Here is a 17,138-nt window from a genome sequence, read left to right on the forward strand (position 1 = left end):
CAGCAGAGCTTCCACTCATTTCAGATCTACCCCTTAGATTTAGAGCGACTGCACTTCCAAGTGCACTTGCAGTATAAAGTGGATTTGCCTTCCGTAAATAACCCCCAATGTCTCAGCAGGAGGGATACCCCCGTCAGTGCTGATGGGGGAATCATGCAAATTTATTTCCTGCAACCTATGGTTGCAGGAAACAAATTCATACCATCTATGGCCTGCCTTCGAGATAATCGTACAGGACTGCATTAAAGTTGTATTAAACCCCAAACCAAAAATGTAATATATTGCAGCTTACCAACCATTAGATGTGGTGGCTACATCGGTTTTCTTTTCTTAGGCTTTTCACCTGGTGATCTGGCCAGTAATAATACACCTCCTCTATTAGTGAGACACTGCTCTAAAGGAATAACCACAGGATGCGCAGCACCTTGCCGACCAGCCGCCGCAGTTTTACTGCGGCAGGTTGGCTCGGCTGTGCAAATCGGCATTAGCCTATGTCGCTTTCCATATGTCCGCTAGGGGCGAGCACGCGATAGAGCCGCTGCGGGTGCCTGGCGGGTGCGATGACCGCCGGGCACCCACGATCACTCGTGACAGAACGAGAACTGGGATCTGTGTGTGCAAACACACAGATCCCGGTTCTTTCAGGGGAAAAGAGACTGATTGTGTGTTCATACAAAGGATGAACACCGATCTCTCTCTTCCCCTAGTAAGTCCCATCCCCCCTTCCGTTAGAACACAGTGAGGCAACACAGTTAACACCTTGATCGCCCCCTAGTGTTAACCCCTTCCCTGCAAGTGATATTTATACGTAACCAGTGCATTTTTATAGCTCTGATCGCTGTATAATTCTTCCAAAAATGTGTCGCAATAAAAAAAGAGGAGGAGGAAGAGGAAGAGGAAGAGGAAGAGGAAGAGGAAGAGGAAGAGGAAATATCGGCCTAAACTGAGGAAAAAGTAGAAGATATTGTTTTTTGTTTCAAAATTGTCGCCCTTTTGTTTATAGCGCAAAATATAAAAACGTCAGAGGTGATAAAATACCACCAAAAGAAAGCTCTATTTGCAGGAAAAATAAAGATGGCAATTTTGTTTGGGTACAACATCGCACGACTGCGCAATTGTCAGTTAAAGCGACGCAGTGCCGTATCGCAAAAAAAAGGCCCGGTCATTGAGCAGCCAAATCTTCCGGGGCTGAAGTGGTTAAATATATTCGCAGATTTAATTACGCTAACAAATTGAAGCTAAACTCCAGCTCACACTGTATAATCAGTTACACCAAACAGTATTTTCCTTTTGGGATAAAGGTTTAGCTTCAGTACATAAAAGCCGATCATTGTAAAAACACCCCTGTCAGTGTTAAAGTGGTTGTATACTCAATTTTTTAACTTTTACCTACAGGAAAGCCAATAATAAGGCTTACCTGTAGGTAAAAAAAGTATCTCCTAAACCTGTACGGTTTAGGAGATATTCCCCTCGGTATGCGCCGCTGACTGCAGTAGCGCATGCGCACGAGGGGATTCTCGGCCTGAAAATCCGGCAGTGGCCGACCGGCCGGAAGGAAATCTCACGCGCGCATGCGCGGGAGTGACGATATCGCGGCTCCGGCCACTCACAGCGCCGGAGCCGCGATACCCGGAAGAAACGCTGAGGGAGCATGTCAGCTCCCTCGGCGTGGATTGGGCCAGATGTCGGGGCCTCGTTCTAAGGTATTTCATAATGAGCTAGTATGCGGTGCATACTAGCTCATTATGCCTTTTGCTTTGCAGGTTTAAAAAAATAAATAAATGTGCGGGTTTACTACCGCTTTAAGTGGTTTGTCTCATCCATGAAAACCGACACTGGAAAGCTTGAGTTTTCGAAAAACAGACTCGCCAGATGAAAATAGAAGAAAGCAGGCCTAAAAAAGAAAACCAATGCAGCCATCACCTCTAAGAATTGGTAAGCTTTTGGGTTTAATATTGCATTAAATGTGTGTTATTGAAGGCTTGCCTTATACTTTACCATTGTATCAATCTCAAGCTAGAAAATCGTATTAGTCTGCTATACTTTTCTGCAATGTTTTCCTTTGACCCACCAGAATAACACGTCCACATCGCTATTCTATACTGTGTGCAGGAATATTTGGCAGTTGCTGATCTTGTTGTTGGTCTTATTCCGATACTGTGCAATGGCTTGTGCAAAGTGCATGTCCGGGAACAGAGGGGTTGCATTTGGCGAAGAGGGAGGAAAGGGATGTAATATGGCAAGATATGAAGAGAACAGTCCAATAGCGCCCCCCGAAGTCCCCAGAGACAGCTTGTTAGACTGGTTCCATCTGCAGCTCTTCAACGTCCCCCTCAATCTCATGGAAGGAAGCGTGAGAGCCGATGATGACAAGCGTGGCACCTGTGCAGACAATTCAAGAGGAGAAGAGAAAGAGAGAACGTCTTTTAATCAACACAAACATAAAAATTAATCAGGGAGTTTTAGAAAAGTAAAAGATGTTTGGAGCTTTTTATGAGACTTTTTTTTTTCTTCTTTAAAGGGCATGTCAGGGCAAAATAAACATATGCAGTATATCTCTGCAACACATACACATTTTATTTTTCTTTGAAGGCCCTGCAAGTACAGAAAAATACCAGTTGATCTGCCAGAAATGCGCTCGGCTCTTAAGCCCTGTTGTGGGCTGACAACAAACAGCGCTTGCCCCGACTTGTTCAAGCCCCAACTTATTTGGGGTAGACTTTGGTGGGGGAGGGTCAGCCCGACACTTGACCTTTGACCTCTGGGGGACACACCTGCTGACCTTTGGGGGAGGTCCCTATTCCAATCCATGAGTCCTAACCTTGTTCTTCTAGGGCAGTGATGGGCGAACCTTGGCACCCCAGATGTTTTGGAACTACATTTCCCATGATGCTCATCTACACTGCAGAGTGCACGGGTGTCATGGGAAATGTAGTTCCAAAACATCTGGGGTGCCAAGGGTCACCATCACTGTTCTAGGGGAAACCCTAACCCTGTGGACTGGGTGGTGTCAGCCCTGCCCAGTTTTCTCTTGCCAAGCTACTCAAAATCTCCCATCTCCTCTACATAAATACGAATTAAAGCGGTTCTAAAAGGTTCAAGGTTTTTTAACCCTAAAGCGGTGTTTCTCAACCAGGGTTCCATTGAACCTTAGGGTTCCTTCAGAGGTTACTAGGGGTTCTTTGAGCAATTTCTGCCTCGCAGATAAGTTCTTACTGACACCAATGATCTTTTTAGCCATCTGTAAGGGGGTAATTTCTCCCAACGATCCAAGCGTAAGGCGCATTCTACCCACTGACTGTCACACTAATGTATCATGAGTTGTAGATATAGTAATTTTTAGCAGGGGTTCCCAGACAACAGAAAGCTATTTTAAGGGTTCCTTTGTGTTGAAAAGGTTAGAAAAGGCTGCCTTAAAGTGTTACTAAACCCAGGACCCTGCATTCACTATATCTGGTCTCCCACAGTACACATTATTTTAGTAAATATAAACTGCCAAACATACTTTCTCATCAGCAGTATATAGCAGTCTTCTGACTTCTATCAGTGTCTGGTTAAATCTTGTAGGAGGAGTTTCCATACTGCACTAACTGTCTTATGAGGATGCAGGACCCCTGACCCTCTGTCTGGACAGTGCTGATTGGCACCCTCCCAAGAAACCAAACTGAGCATATGCAGCCTGTCCCCTGGTTCTGTATTACCAGGAAATATATTGGTGACAGTGAAAGGAGGAGAGGACCAGAGAACACAGGATCAAACAGCCTTTTTACTCAATGCAGAATAACCCCTTAGATTCCCACAATGAGTCTAACGAGCATGCTTTACTGCATATACAGACTGATTTTACTGTTGTGGGTTTAGTAACATTCTATGCATTAAGGTAAAAAACCTTCTGGGTGCAGCCCCCCCCAGCCCCCCTTTATACTTACATGAGCCCCATTTTGATCCAGTGATGTGGATGAAAGCAGCGGCTCACCGGGGTCTCTCTCTCCTCAGTGGTTCACACAGCAGTGGAAGCCATTGGCTCCTGCTGCTGTCAATCACAGCCAGTGAGCCAATGAGGAGAGAGCAGGGGAGCAGGCCTAGTTGCACTGTGTGAGTGAATAGACACACAGAGCGCAGCTCGGGAGTGAGCCTGCTTGAGTGCCCCCAAAGAAAGAGGAGGCGCAAGGACTGCCAGCGGGGTACCCAAAAAGAAGAGGATCGGGGGCTGCTCTGTGCAACATTATTACACAGAACAGGTTGGTATGACATGCTTGTTATTTATGTTTTTATTTAAATCTTTCCTTTAGAATCTCTTTAAGCCTGTCCTAGAAGGTTTGAATCTTAGCCAGTTCAGCAGGTAATGGACAAGATTTGATTCATGTATGGGCAGGCGGGTTATAGCCAAGTCGATCCACAGATCGACTTGGGTACAACCAGCATGTCAGATTTTTAGCATGCGATTATTGCCAGTGGCTACAGCTGCTAGCAATGATCACCGTGTTCTCCCAGGCCGGCACGGCTCCCTGTGCCTCCCTGCCAGGAAAACACAATAGCTCAGTGGGAGGGATTCCCCCATCAACAAGCCATTTTCTTTCCTGCGACCTGTAGTTGCAGGAAGGAACATTGCATCATCTAAGAGCTTTGGGAGGGCCAATTAGACTCCTTGAGCCATAACAGGAAGTGTGCACAAGACAGCTCTGACTTTCTGGCATGATCAATAGTATTTTTTGCATTTATCAAACAGATATAGCAAACACTTTCAATGATATATTTAGCAGACCAAAAAGGAGAAAACGGGGGGGGGAGTCTCATAGGGTTTTTACATACACTTTAATGTGACTATAAATGGTAAATTAAAAAAAAAAAAAAAAAAAAAAAACATGCCAATACTTACCTGCTCTGTGCAATGAAGCACAGAGCGGCCACGAACCTCCTCTTTTCAGGTCCCCCGCTGGTGCTCCTGGCTCCTCCCCTCTGTCCAGCGCCCACATAGGAAGTTGCTTTTTCCATGGGGAACTCATGCACTCATGCATGCTTGCACCTGAGCCCCGCTGCTGCGTCCACTGACACAGATAGCAGGATTTGACCCGGGGCCGATGCCCCAGCAAAGCCAGCGAGAACTGGAAGTGAGGGGAGAGAAGAGCTGCAGATATGCACAGCACTGGATCAGGTAAGGAAAAAAGAGGGAAGGGGGGTTGTTGACACCTAAACATTTTTTACCTTAATGCAAAGAATGCATTAAGGTAAAAAATGTTTAGGCTTTACAACCACTTTAAATTCTTCATGATCAGATATCACTGATGCTTCGAAAACAAAATTTAGCATGCATCCTCTGTCTATTTTGCTTTCCTAATATATATATATATATATATATATACACACACGAGGGGGTGTACTCACTTTTGTGAGATACTATATTTTATTATAATAGATATATATATATATATATATACACACACACACACACACACACACACACACACACGCATTTATATACACATATATATATATATATATATATATATATATATATATATACACACACACACACACACACACACACACACACACACACACACATATATATATATATATATATATATATATATATATACACACACACACACACACACACACACACACACACACACACACATGTGTATATATATATATCAAAATTTGATCTAGTGCTTGTGTCTAGGTCAGGGTTAGTATTTTTTTGGGGGGCAGGATTTATTTATTTTTTTAATTACCAGTGTATAAAGAAGCAAAATGCGCACTACGTTTCTGGGCTGCACTATGGGTACAAACAACAAATAACACACATATGTGGTATCACTGTGATCATCAGGAGCAGAAGAATTTATCTTGCATTGTTCTTTGGTGGTAGGTTATAGCAATAGCAAGGAATATACAGCTACATTTAAAAAAATATATATATTTTGGGCCAGGTTTCCTTTGATAATAAAACAAAAATCAGGAGATATCCATATTCATTTACTACCAAATGAAAGCCCAATTTGTCCTAACAAAAAAAAAAAAAAAACAAGGTATAATCCGCCTGGATGCACAAAGTAGTTGTGATGGATGATATGTGCAGTTTTAACAACACGTGTCAAAGTTGCAAAATTGTGCTTAGGAATTAAAGGGTAACTAAAGGTTCCTTTTTTTTTGTTTTGCTTTAAACAAACATGTCATACTTGCCTCCCCTGTGCAGTTGGTTTTGCACAGAGTGGCCCCCAACCCTCCTCTTCTGGGGCCCCTCGGCGGCGCTCCTGGCTCCTCCTCTTCTCGAGTGCCCCGTTGGAGAGCCGCTCTCCCTTGGGGCACTCATGCGGATGCGCTCCCGTGTCGTGCCGATGCGTCTACTGACACAGACAGCAGAACTTGGCCCCCGCATCATTGGCTTTGATTGACAGCAGCGGGAGCCAATGGCTGCGCTGCTATCAATCTATTCCATCAGGATCTGAGACAGCAGCTGGATCTGGTGTGCTCGTCCCCATCACTGGAAAGACCGGGTTCAGGTAAGTAAAAGGGGGGTTCTGTGGGGCTGCTGCATCACAGGAGGTTTTAATGCATAGAATGCAATAAGGTGAAAAACCTCAAGGCTTTACAACCCATTTAACAGTTGTTTTTCGGTCAGCTTAGAAATACAACAGGTACCATTGCTGAATTGTATTAAAAAGGTCAAAGGGACATCAACATTACCTTTGCTCAGGGATCACCAACCTGGAACAGGCATGCAGTGCAGGGTCAGGGCACACATTCACATACTTGTTCTTGGTTAGTTGTTAATTAAGTAGTAAAAGAAAGGATGAGCATGGCAGTCTGAGAGATCCTGGCATGAATAACTCAGCAATGGCAGCTCCCACATTACCATGCCAAAAAAAAGTGTACCTGTCCTGTAAGTTGTCCTGTAAGTTGTCCTGTAAGTTGCAATTGTTGAGCATCTTTTGGAAAAGTCAAATGCCTAGCTGATATAGTATTCCTCTGGCTTCAAAATCTCAGAGTCATTGACTTGACAACTATGCAGTCACTTAATGCTATACATCAGAGATATGCAATTAGCGGACCTCCATCTGTTGCAAAACTACAAGTCCCATCATTCCTCTGCCTCTGGGTGTCATGCTTGTGGCTGTCAGAATCTTACTAAGCCTCATGGGACTTGTAGTTCTATAACAGCTGGAGGCCCAATAATTGCATATCCCTGCTCTACATATTTGTTTCAAGTTGGTGATCCAAGGAACTGCAGGTAGGTTTCACTTTGATCTCAAAAGCCTAAAGAGCAACAAATGTAGGCAAAGCTTGCCATTATCTTTGTTAGCCATGAAGTGTGTGTGTGTGTGTGTGTGTGTGTGTGTGTGTGTGTGTGTGTGTGTGTGTGTGTGTGTGTGTGTGTGTGTGTGTGTCACTCTGAAAGTAGATTAGACTTTTCCTGTCTACTCAGCAAATCCTTAAAAGACATAACGGGGGAGATTTACTAAAGGTGAATTCACACATGGCAAGCTGTGAAATCGCAGAGCAGCCGGAGTGACTCATGTTTTGGCTGCTCTGCATTGCTGGCTCCTTCAGGGGGCAGTGTGGTGCGCGATTCAGCGCATTTCACATACCTCCCCCCACCCCTTTATTAGTACAAGCTTTATTTGAAGTGTACAAAACTTACACTTCATTCACCGCAATGTTGGGCAGCACCACACACTGCCCAACATTGCAGTGCGATTCGGGCCAGTGTGCTGCAATAAAATGCGACATGTCTACATTTTATTGCAGCACACTGCAGTGTGAATGTGACATGGAAAATGCTCCTATGTGTTCCTGTGGCGACAGACGGTTTACCATGCAGTAAAACATCTGTCATATAGTATATAGTGTGAATTGACCCTAAAACTGGACTACACAGAATCTGGTAGACTTTGACAATAAAACCTAGAAGCTGATTGGTTATTATGCACAGGTGCACTACATTCAGTTTTAGAAAATCTCTGACTCTGGATAAATGATCGTGAACTTGGGGCACCTAGTAATAAAGTGAAGCTAGCTTCAAATAGGCACACAGAGGATGCTTTTATGACTAACAAAGGGAACAGCAGATGTCTTATGTCTGCTCTTGGACATATATAATAATCACTGAGAGCCAGAAGATGGAAGTGGTTCTTACCCAGCACCCAGAAAACAGCAGCTCCGGCACCAGCGAGCCAGAAGAAGGGGAAAGAGACAGCTCCAGCCATGCCATACTGATTGGCCATACTCAATTCCCGACCTGTAATGAGAGGATAGTTACTACAGGACCTCTAAGTTTAGAGTAAAATGACATATAAAAGGACAGCTAATAAATAAACTATAATATATATATATATATATATATATATATATATATATATATATATATATATATATATATATATATATATATATATACACACATACACACACACACACACACACTAGGTTTAGAAACGTCCATACAATTTACATGACGAGGGTGTCTGCTGTGTAGCCATATACAAGCCAGAAGTCATTTTCTTTTAAAAGGAAGCTAAACTGTTTTTTTTAAAGAGATCCCTTTCCTTATACCATTCAGGGCAAAATAAAAAGCACAGTTTCCTCCGACTCTCTTAGTGCTCTGTGTGGCCACTGGGACCAGGGAAAGAAAACCCTTTGTAAGTTGCAAACTGACTTGTGGAAGCCTACACAAACTCCTCCTTTGCCCCCATGTGAGAGCTCTGAGTTAAAGTGATTGTAAAGTCTTGTTTTTCTTAATTTTTTTTAAAAATAGCAAACATGTTACACTTACCTCCTCTGTGCAGTGGATTTACACAGGGCAGTCTGGATCCTCCTCTTATCGGTCAATATTTGCTGCTCCTGGCCCCTCCCTCCCATCTAACGCCCCCCACAGCAAGCAGCTTGCCATGGGGGCACCCGAGCCGAGCTGCAGCTCCGTGTGTCTATTCAGACAGAGAGCTGTAGTTCGGCACTGCCCTCTCTCCTAACTGGCTAACTGACTTTGATAGGTGGGTGCCGGGCACTGGATGTCCACCGGGACCCACCGATTTTCAGGCAGAGACACATGACGGATGTAAACAAGGCAGAGCTCTGTTCTGACAGGGAGGAAGTGCTGGATTTTGTGTCCCTATGAAGCAGGGAATAAAACTCACTACTTCCCTAATCAAAAGCAGCACACTGTTTACACAAATGCAATAGAGGGGGCTTTTGGGACTTTAAAGAGGAAGTAAACCCTGATGGGTTTACTTCCTCTTTCATTCCCTGCAAAGGTAAAGTATAATGGACTACTATGCATCGCATAGTAGTCCATTATGTGTCACTTACCTTACACAGGAGCCAGCGAAGTCCCCGCTGTCCCCTGTAGTTCCAAGCATCCATCTTCTCTGTGGGTCTCGCTGCTCCGCCGCTGTCATTCGGCGAAGCCGCGATGACGTCACTCCCGCGCATGTGCACGGGAGCCGCCACTCGCGGCATATCGCCGTTGACTGCGGTGCGCTCAGTGCGCCTGCGCGCCGTAGACAGCGGTGCCTGTCTTTCTGCAAATATCTCCTAAACCGTGTAGGTTTAGGAGATATTTCTTGGACCTACAGGTAGGCCTTAATCTAGGCTTACCTGTAGGTCAAAGTGTGTTGTAAGGCCGCGTACACACGGGCGGACTGTTCGCCCAACTTTGTCCGCTGAACAGTGTTTCGGCGGACAGTCCGCTCGTGTGTGGGCTTCAGCGGACAGTTTCAGCGGACAGTCTGACGAACAAAGTTTTTCGGAATTTCCGTAAAACTGTCCGCTGAAACTTGGTTTGAGCGGACAGTCCGCCCGTGTGTAGGCTTGTTCGTCAAACTAAGTTCCGCGCATGCTCAGAAAGGATTTACACGGCGAAGGTTGCATTGCAGTGTATTGGACGTCGTATTTTTCGTCCCGTCGTACGTGCCGTTCACATCATCGCGCAAGTTTCAGCGGACTGTTCGTTCGTCGTGTGTGGTCAAGTCCGTCCATGCTAATTTTGAGCGGACTGTCCGCTCAAACTGTTTGACGAACAAAGTTGGGCGAACAGTCCCCGCGTGTGTACGCCGCCTAAGGGTTTACAACCACTTTAAATGAGATGCACGGTAACATGCATCTCCATCCCTATTCAAGTACATAGAGAAAAAGGGTCGGGACTTTAAATGAGGTGTCTATATTGTAGCTAATTGAAGGAGTCAAAGTAAAACATAAACAAGTACGTAAATAAATACTTGTTTATGCTTTACTTTGACTCCTTCGATTAGCTACAATATAGACACCTCATTTAAAGTCCCGACCCTTTTTCTCTATGCACTGTTTACACAAAAACACCGGCTAGGCACACATTTAACCCTTTAATCGCCCACAATGTTTAACCCATTCCCAGCCAGTGTTATTAGTACAGTGACAGTGTATATTTTTAGCACTGATCACTATATTAGTGTCACTGGTACCCACAAAATATCAGTTAGTATCCGACGCAACAGCGCAGTACAGCAATACATCGCTGATCACTGCGACTAATAGCATAAAAATAAATAAATAAAATGTCCAGTACATATCCCATAGTTTGTAGACGCGATAACTTTTGCACAAAAACCAATCAATATATGCGCTTACTGGGATTTTTTTTCACCAAAAACCATGTAGCAGAATACATATTGGCCTAAACTTATGAAGAATTTAAATTTTTTAAATTTTTTATTGGAAATGTTTTATAGCAGAAAGTAAAATGTATTGTTTTTTTTTTTTCAAAATTGTTTATAGCGCAAAAAATAAAAACCGCAGCGGTGATCAAATACCACCAAAAGAAAGCTCTATTTGTGGGGGAGAAAATTACATAAGTTTAATTTATGTACAACATTGTATGACTGTTAAAGTGATGCAGTGCTGTATCACAAAAAATGGCCTGGTCGTGAAAAGGGGGGGGGGGGGGGGTAAATTTTCCGGAGGTCACGTGAGTATAATTATTTTGACAGCTTATAAATGATGTGCAGGCATTCTGAATATAACCTGACAGATCTGCTATGGAGGAACTTACCAAACAGAACCATCTTGGACTGGAGGGCTTTCAGGTAAACAATGTAACAGGCTCCAAAGAAAACAGCCAGGGCAACGAGCAGCATGGGGCTGGTGATGCTGTGAATGAGAGCAAAAGGTTAGTTGTGTACTTGGAGGCTTAATGATGTGCTGGCCTTGGGTTGCAGTGTTGGCATCACTTCTGCTGGAGTTCCTCCCTCCCGCATCTTAAATGTACGAGGACGGAGGAGTATATATGCAGCATCTTCTATAATGTATAACAAAATGAGACTTCTGTCTATAGAATGTGGTCACACCATGGAGCTGAGAAGCAGATATCTGATCTCTGGAGTCCTAGATATTCAACATTTCATCTTGTGAATTAAAGTGATATTTTCTATATTTTATTTTGATTAAAAAAATAAATAAAAATAAAAAAGAGGTTATACTTACAAGCTCTGAACAAGGATATTGCACAGAGTGGCCCCTTACTTCCTCTTCTGGAGTCACCCATCAGCGCTGTCTGCTCCTTCTTCCTTCAGGTGCCCCCAATAGCAAGCCATGTGCTATGGGGGAACCCATGTGGACACGCTTCGGATCTGAGATATGTGCATCCATAGACACACACACACACAGCACGGCTCAGCCATGCTCCTTGATCCCTCCTCACAGGATTTGCCTGACAGCATCAAGAGCTGGGGGGGGGGGGGGCACTGGCATTGTAATTTTTTTTTTACCTTAATGCAGAGAATGCATTAAAGCAGACCTCCAGCCAAAAGGGGGAAGCTCCACTTGTTTGCATGCCCATCTACTTCCCCTGCAAACTTCTGAGACACATCACAGGTCCCAGAAGACTACAGGACCATTCACAAGGCGCAGTGCAACTCTATATATTTTTTTTTTTTTTTTTGCTTGCACTACGGTCTTAAGTGTTACTAAACTCAGGACCCTGCATTCATCATTTCTGGTCTCCCACAGTACACAGAGCATGAAAATGCAATAAATTTAGTAAATATAAACTGCTAAATACCTTTTCTGATCAGCAGTATAATAAAGCAGTCTTGTGACTTCCACCATTGTCCAGCAATACAATTGTTAAAGCTTCGCAGGAGTAGTTTCCATTCTACTCTGAATGTCCTATGAGGCTGCAAGACCCCCGTCCCTCTGTCTGGACAGTGCTGATTGACCCTGTGCTGATCACATGCACCCTCCCAAAAAAATAAATAAATAAAAACACCTCTCTAGCAGCACCAAAACTGAGCATGTGCAGAGAGACTCCAAAGGCTTCGTACTATCAGGAGTAGGGATGATCTCCAGTGTGTTCGCATGGTCCACATGCAGAGCCCGCCAGGAAGTCGGCGAAGTGCTGCGCTAATCACAGGCAGTGAGACATTGCCCCGATGTGCGGCTGCAGAGATCGGGTAATGTCTCACTGCCTGTGATTAGCGCTGTGCCGAGTTCCTGGCGGGCTCTGCACATGGAGCATGCGAACATGCAGGGGGGGGGGGTAGGGGGTAATCCCTAATAAGGAGATGGATTAGGGACAGCGGTAGAAGGGGATGATCAGAGAAGACAGGATCAAACAACCATTTTACACATTGCGGAGTATTAACCCCTTAGGTTCCACAGTGACTAGAACAAGCATGCTTTACTGCATTTATAGACTGATTTAACTGGTTTGTGGATTTAGTAACATGTTAAAGAGACACAGTCACTGTCCTCATGCAAGGGAAAGTTATTGTGTCTCTGCAAGATCTGAAACAGGAAGCTTACACAGGAATCCGACTCAAGGCACCAACAGAGAACAGTGTAGGTGGGGTAGCATGGGGAAGGTATTTATCAAAGAAGGTGGTGCTTATGTCAAAAGAACCCGTCACTGGGCTACGTGTCAGACTATTTAGAATCTCAAAATTACAACCCTCATCTGGCATCGAACATTTGATCGGTGGCTGTAGACCGAGCAGTGTGGGCTGCACAACCACACAAACGAGAAATCAGATGTTTCATATGAATTCTAATAAATAACATTCAAAACTTACATGCAGTAGAGGATGAGGCCCAGGAAAATAAATATGTAATTGCTCTGGAAGTGTTCCACATTCCGTGTCACCCGCTTACACACATCGCCAAAGTTCTGTGGCCGGGAGAAGCGCCTCTGGTCGACAAAGTTGTTCCACGGGCGGATGTGAGCCCGGCGTCTGTTGAGCCAGTCCTTGGCTGTACCCGGACTGATCATCTTGGGAAATATCCTGCCAAAAGGAACAGCAAAACGGTGAATAGAAGGACAAGAATATCTTCTGGATGATCAGATGTACAGTGCCTTGAAAAAGTATTCATACCCCTTGAAGTTTTCCACATTTTGTCATGTTACAACCAAAAACCTAAAATGTATTTTATTGGGATTTTATGTGATAGACCAACACAAAGTAGCACAGAATTGTGAAGTGGAAGGAAAATGATAAATGGTTTTCAACATTTTTTACAAATAAATATCTGAAAAGTGTGGCGTCCATTTGTATTCAGCCCGCTTTACTCTGATACCCCTAACTAAAATCTAGTGGAACTAATTGTCTTCAGAAGTCACCTAATTAGTATATAGAGTACACCTGTGTATAATTTAATCTCAGTATAAATATAGCTGTTCTGTGAAGCCCTCAGAGGTTTGTTAGAGAACCTTAGTGAACAAACAGCATAATGAAGGCCAAGAAACACAAAAGACAGATCAGGGATAAAGTTGCGGGAGAAGTTTAAAGCAGGGTTAGGTTATAAAAAAAAATATATCTCAAGCTTTGAACATCTCACAGAGCTCTGTTCAATCCATCATCTGAAAATAGAACGAGTATGGCACAACTGCAAACCTACCAAGACATGGCCGTCCACCTAAACTGACCGGCTGGGTAAGGAGAGCATTAATCAGAGAAGCAGCCAAAAGGCCCATGGTAACTCTGGAGGAGCTGCAGAGATCCACAGCTCAGGTGGGAGAATCTGTCCACAGGACAACTATTAGTCGTCTCTCCACAAATCTGGCCTTTATGGAAGAGAGACAAGAAGAAAGATGTTGTTAAAAGAAAGCCATAAGTAGTCACGTTTGCAGTTTGTGAAAGAGGCCAGGTGGGGAACACAGTAAACATGTGGAAGAAGGTGCTCTGGTTAGATGAGGCCACATTTTTTGGCCTAAAAGCAAAATGCTATGTATGGCAGAAAACGAACACTGCACATCACCCTGAACACACCATCCCCACCGTGAAACATGGTGGTGGCAGCATAATGTTGTGGAAATGCTTTTCTTCAGCAGGGACAGGGAAGCTGGTCAGAGTTGATGGGAAGATGGATGGAGCCAAATACAGGGCAATCTTAGCATGCAAAAGACTTGAGACTGAGTTGGAGGTTCACCTTCCAGCAGGACAACGACCCTAAACATACAGCCAGAGCTACAAAGGAATGGTTTAGATCAAAGCATATTCATGTGTTAGAATGGCCCAGTCAAAGTCCAGACCTAAATCCAATTGAGACTCTGTGGCAACTTTAAAATTGCTGTTCACAGACACTCTCCATCCAATCCGACAGAGCTTCAGCTATTTTGCAAAGAAGAATGAGAAAAAAGGTCCCTTTCTAGATGTGCAAAGCTGGTAGAGACATCCCCAAAAAGACTTGCAGCTGTAATTGCAGTGAAAGGCGGTTCTACAAAGTATTGACTCAGGGGGGCGCCATACAAATGTACCCCACACTTTTCACATATTTATTTGTAAAAAATAAAAAAGGAAAAATAAAAACTGCACTATTTCTAGTCAGAGACTAGAACTAGCAGCTAACACTCAGTAAACATATAGTGCAAAAATATAACAAATAATGCAGCTCTCAATGAATGTATGCAAATAAAAGTGAATTAAGACAAATTTATAAAATAAACTGGCAATGAGGCTATTATATATACACACACACACACACACACACACACACACACACACACACACAGTAGTGTAGGGGGACAAATATTTTATTACTAGGTGGGCGGTCTCCTCCAGGAATGTCCGTGGACTAATTTATCACTGCTTAACCGCCTCCCAGCGATATACGTCGGCAGAAGGCCGGGTACAGGCAGAATCACAAACCTGTATGTTGCCCTTTAAGAGGCAGCTTGAGGGCGCATGCGTCCGCCGGGAGCTTCGAGAGCACCATCGCGGGTCCCACAGACTCCATGTCCGTGGGGATACCCACGATCATCTCATGGAGAGGAAGAACGAGGAAGTGCTAATGTAAACAAAGATTTCCCCATTCTGCCTAATGACACTGTCACTGATCACAGCTCTCTGTGATCAAGAGCTATGATCAGTGATGTGTGACACATAGCCCCTCCCCCCAGTTAGAATCACTCCCTAGGACACGCTCAACCGCTACGGTGCCACCTAGTGGTTAACCCCATTCACTGCCAGTCACAGTTATACAGTAATCTATGCATTTTTAATTGCACTGATCGCTGTATAAATGTGAATGGCGCCAAAAGAGTCTGATGTGTCCGCCATAATGTCGCAGTCACGATAAAAAAAAAAAAAAAATCGATGATTGCCGCCATTATTAATAAAAAAAAAATTTTTTAAATAAAAATGCCATAAAACTATCCCCTATTTTGTAAACGCTATAACTTTTGCGCAAACAAGTCAATAAACGCTTATTGCGTTTTTTTTTTTTTTTAAACAAAAATATGTAGAAGAATAAGTATCAGCCAAAGCTGAGGAAACAAAAACATTTTTTTTATATATTTTTTGGAGATATTTATTATAGCAAAATTGTCGCAAATTTTTTTGTTTATAGCACAAAAATAAAAACTGCCGATGTGATCAAATACCACCAAAAGAAAGCTCTATTTGTGGGGAAAAAAAGGACGTAAATTTTGTTTGGGAGCCATGCCGCACGACCGTGGGCATTGCTCCCAAACATAGGCTGTGGTTGAGGTTGTGCTCTCAACCAAACTGTCAAACCATCCAATGGCTGGTGTCATAACGGATCACATGTGCAGCACCGTGGCAGCTGAAGGTTAAACAGAGGCAAAGATGGCAGCTTCCTTGGATGAAAATGCTAGGGGAGTTTACTTCCACTTTAACTGCTTTCCGCCTCCCTTTAGTACATTTACTGGGATAGGGCGACATGTACAGGCCAGGGGCGGGGTTGAGGGTGGGGCTGAATGGGGCCCCATCAAGTGGGCTGTACAGGACCCCGTGGTTTCTATCAGCGGCCCTGTGTGAAACACTTCTTGATAGTTAAGTAGTGCATTTTATATACAACTATATAGATCAGACCCAAAATGAGGGACAAATGAGGAGGACAGTCCCTTGAAATCAGGGACAGTTGGAGGCTATGTGAATAAGTTTGTGACATTGCAAAGAATCAGATGCAATATTCTAGACATTACAGATTTGGAACGACAAACTTATTTTGCTATAGCTGAAAGGGTCATCCCTTTGGCCTTCATCTGGACAACCTGCTGCCGAAAGGGTTTCAGTCACTTTAGAACGGCTCACCAAGTCCGTGAAAACTGTAGTTAAGCTGCCAGTTAATTAACCACTTACGGACCGCCCGTACGGCACTTTGAAGAGGAATATTGTTGTTATGGCAGCAGACAGCCTCTTCTTCAGCGAGTTCTCCGCTTTCAGGAAAAAATGGCCTCTGTGGCGGATCCACCGCAAAAATCACTTTTAATCGGCAGGGGGAGAGGCCCCCCCCCCCCCGCTCAGGTGCTGGCGATCACGTCCTCTCCCCTCTTAAAAGGGAAATTTTTTATTTTATTTTAGTGTAAGTATGAGATCTGAAGTCTTTTTGACCACAGATCTCACATTTAAGAGGTCCTGGTGTTCAAACCACACACGTGAGGTATCACCACGATTGTTGGAGCGAGAGCAATAATTCTAGCCCTAGACCTCCTCTATGACTCAATACATGCAACCTGTAAAAAAAAAAGTAATCATTGCCTATGGAGATTTTGAACGGTAAAAGTTTGTTGCTATTCCACGAGCGGCCACAATTTTGAAGCGTGACATGTTGGATAGCATATCATCATTTACTTGATGTAATATTATCTTTCACAATATATAAAAAAAAAAATTGGGCTAACTTTAATGTTGTCTTATTTTTTA

At 43.8% G+C, this 17,138-nt stretch overlaps 1 protein-coding gene across 2 annotated transcripts in view; it reads right to left on the minus strand.

Annotated features, from left to right (window-relative positions):
• Positions 1-1,807: 1,807 nt before the first annotated feature.
• Positions 1,808-17,138, minus strand: part of RABAC1 (Rab acceptor 1) — a 51,123-nt gene continuing 35,792 nt past the window's right edge. For both annotated transcript variants that reach the window (XM_077456652.1, XM_077456653.1), the window contains exons 3-6: positions 13,047-13,256; positions 11,030-11,127; positions 8,144-8,245; positions 1,808-2,382 (exon numbers count right to left, since the gene is read on the minus strand). In XM_077456652.1, coding sequence (XP_077312778.1) covers positions 2,297-2,382; positions 8,144-8,245; positions 11,030-11,127; positions 13,047-13,256 — 496 coding nt within the window. In that variant the 3' untranslated portion in view covers positions 1,808-2,296. The remainder of the gene's footprint in view (positions 2,383-8,143; positions 8,246-11,029; positions 11,128-13,046; positions 13,257-17,138) is intronic.

Source organism: Lithobates pipiens, unplaced genomic scaffold (assembly GCF_037356315.1).
Source record: "Lithobates pipiens isolate NorthernLeopardFrog02 unplaced genomic scaffold, aLitPip1_a1.2 Scaffold_27, whole genome shotgun sequence".
Taxonomy (NCBI): Eukaryota; Metazoa; Chordata; class Amphibia; order Anura; family Ranidae; genus Lithobates; species Lithobates pipiens.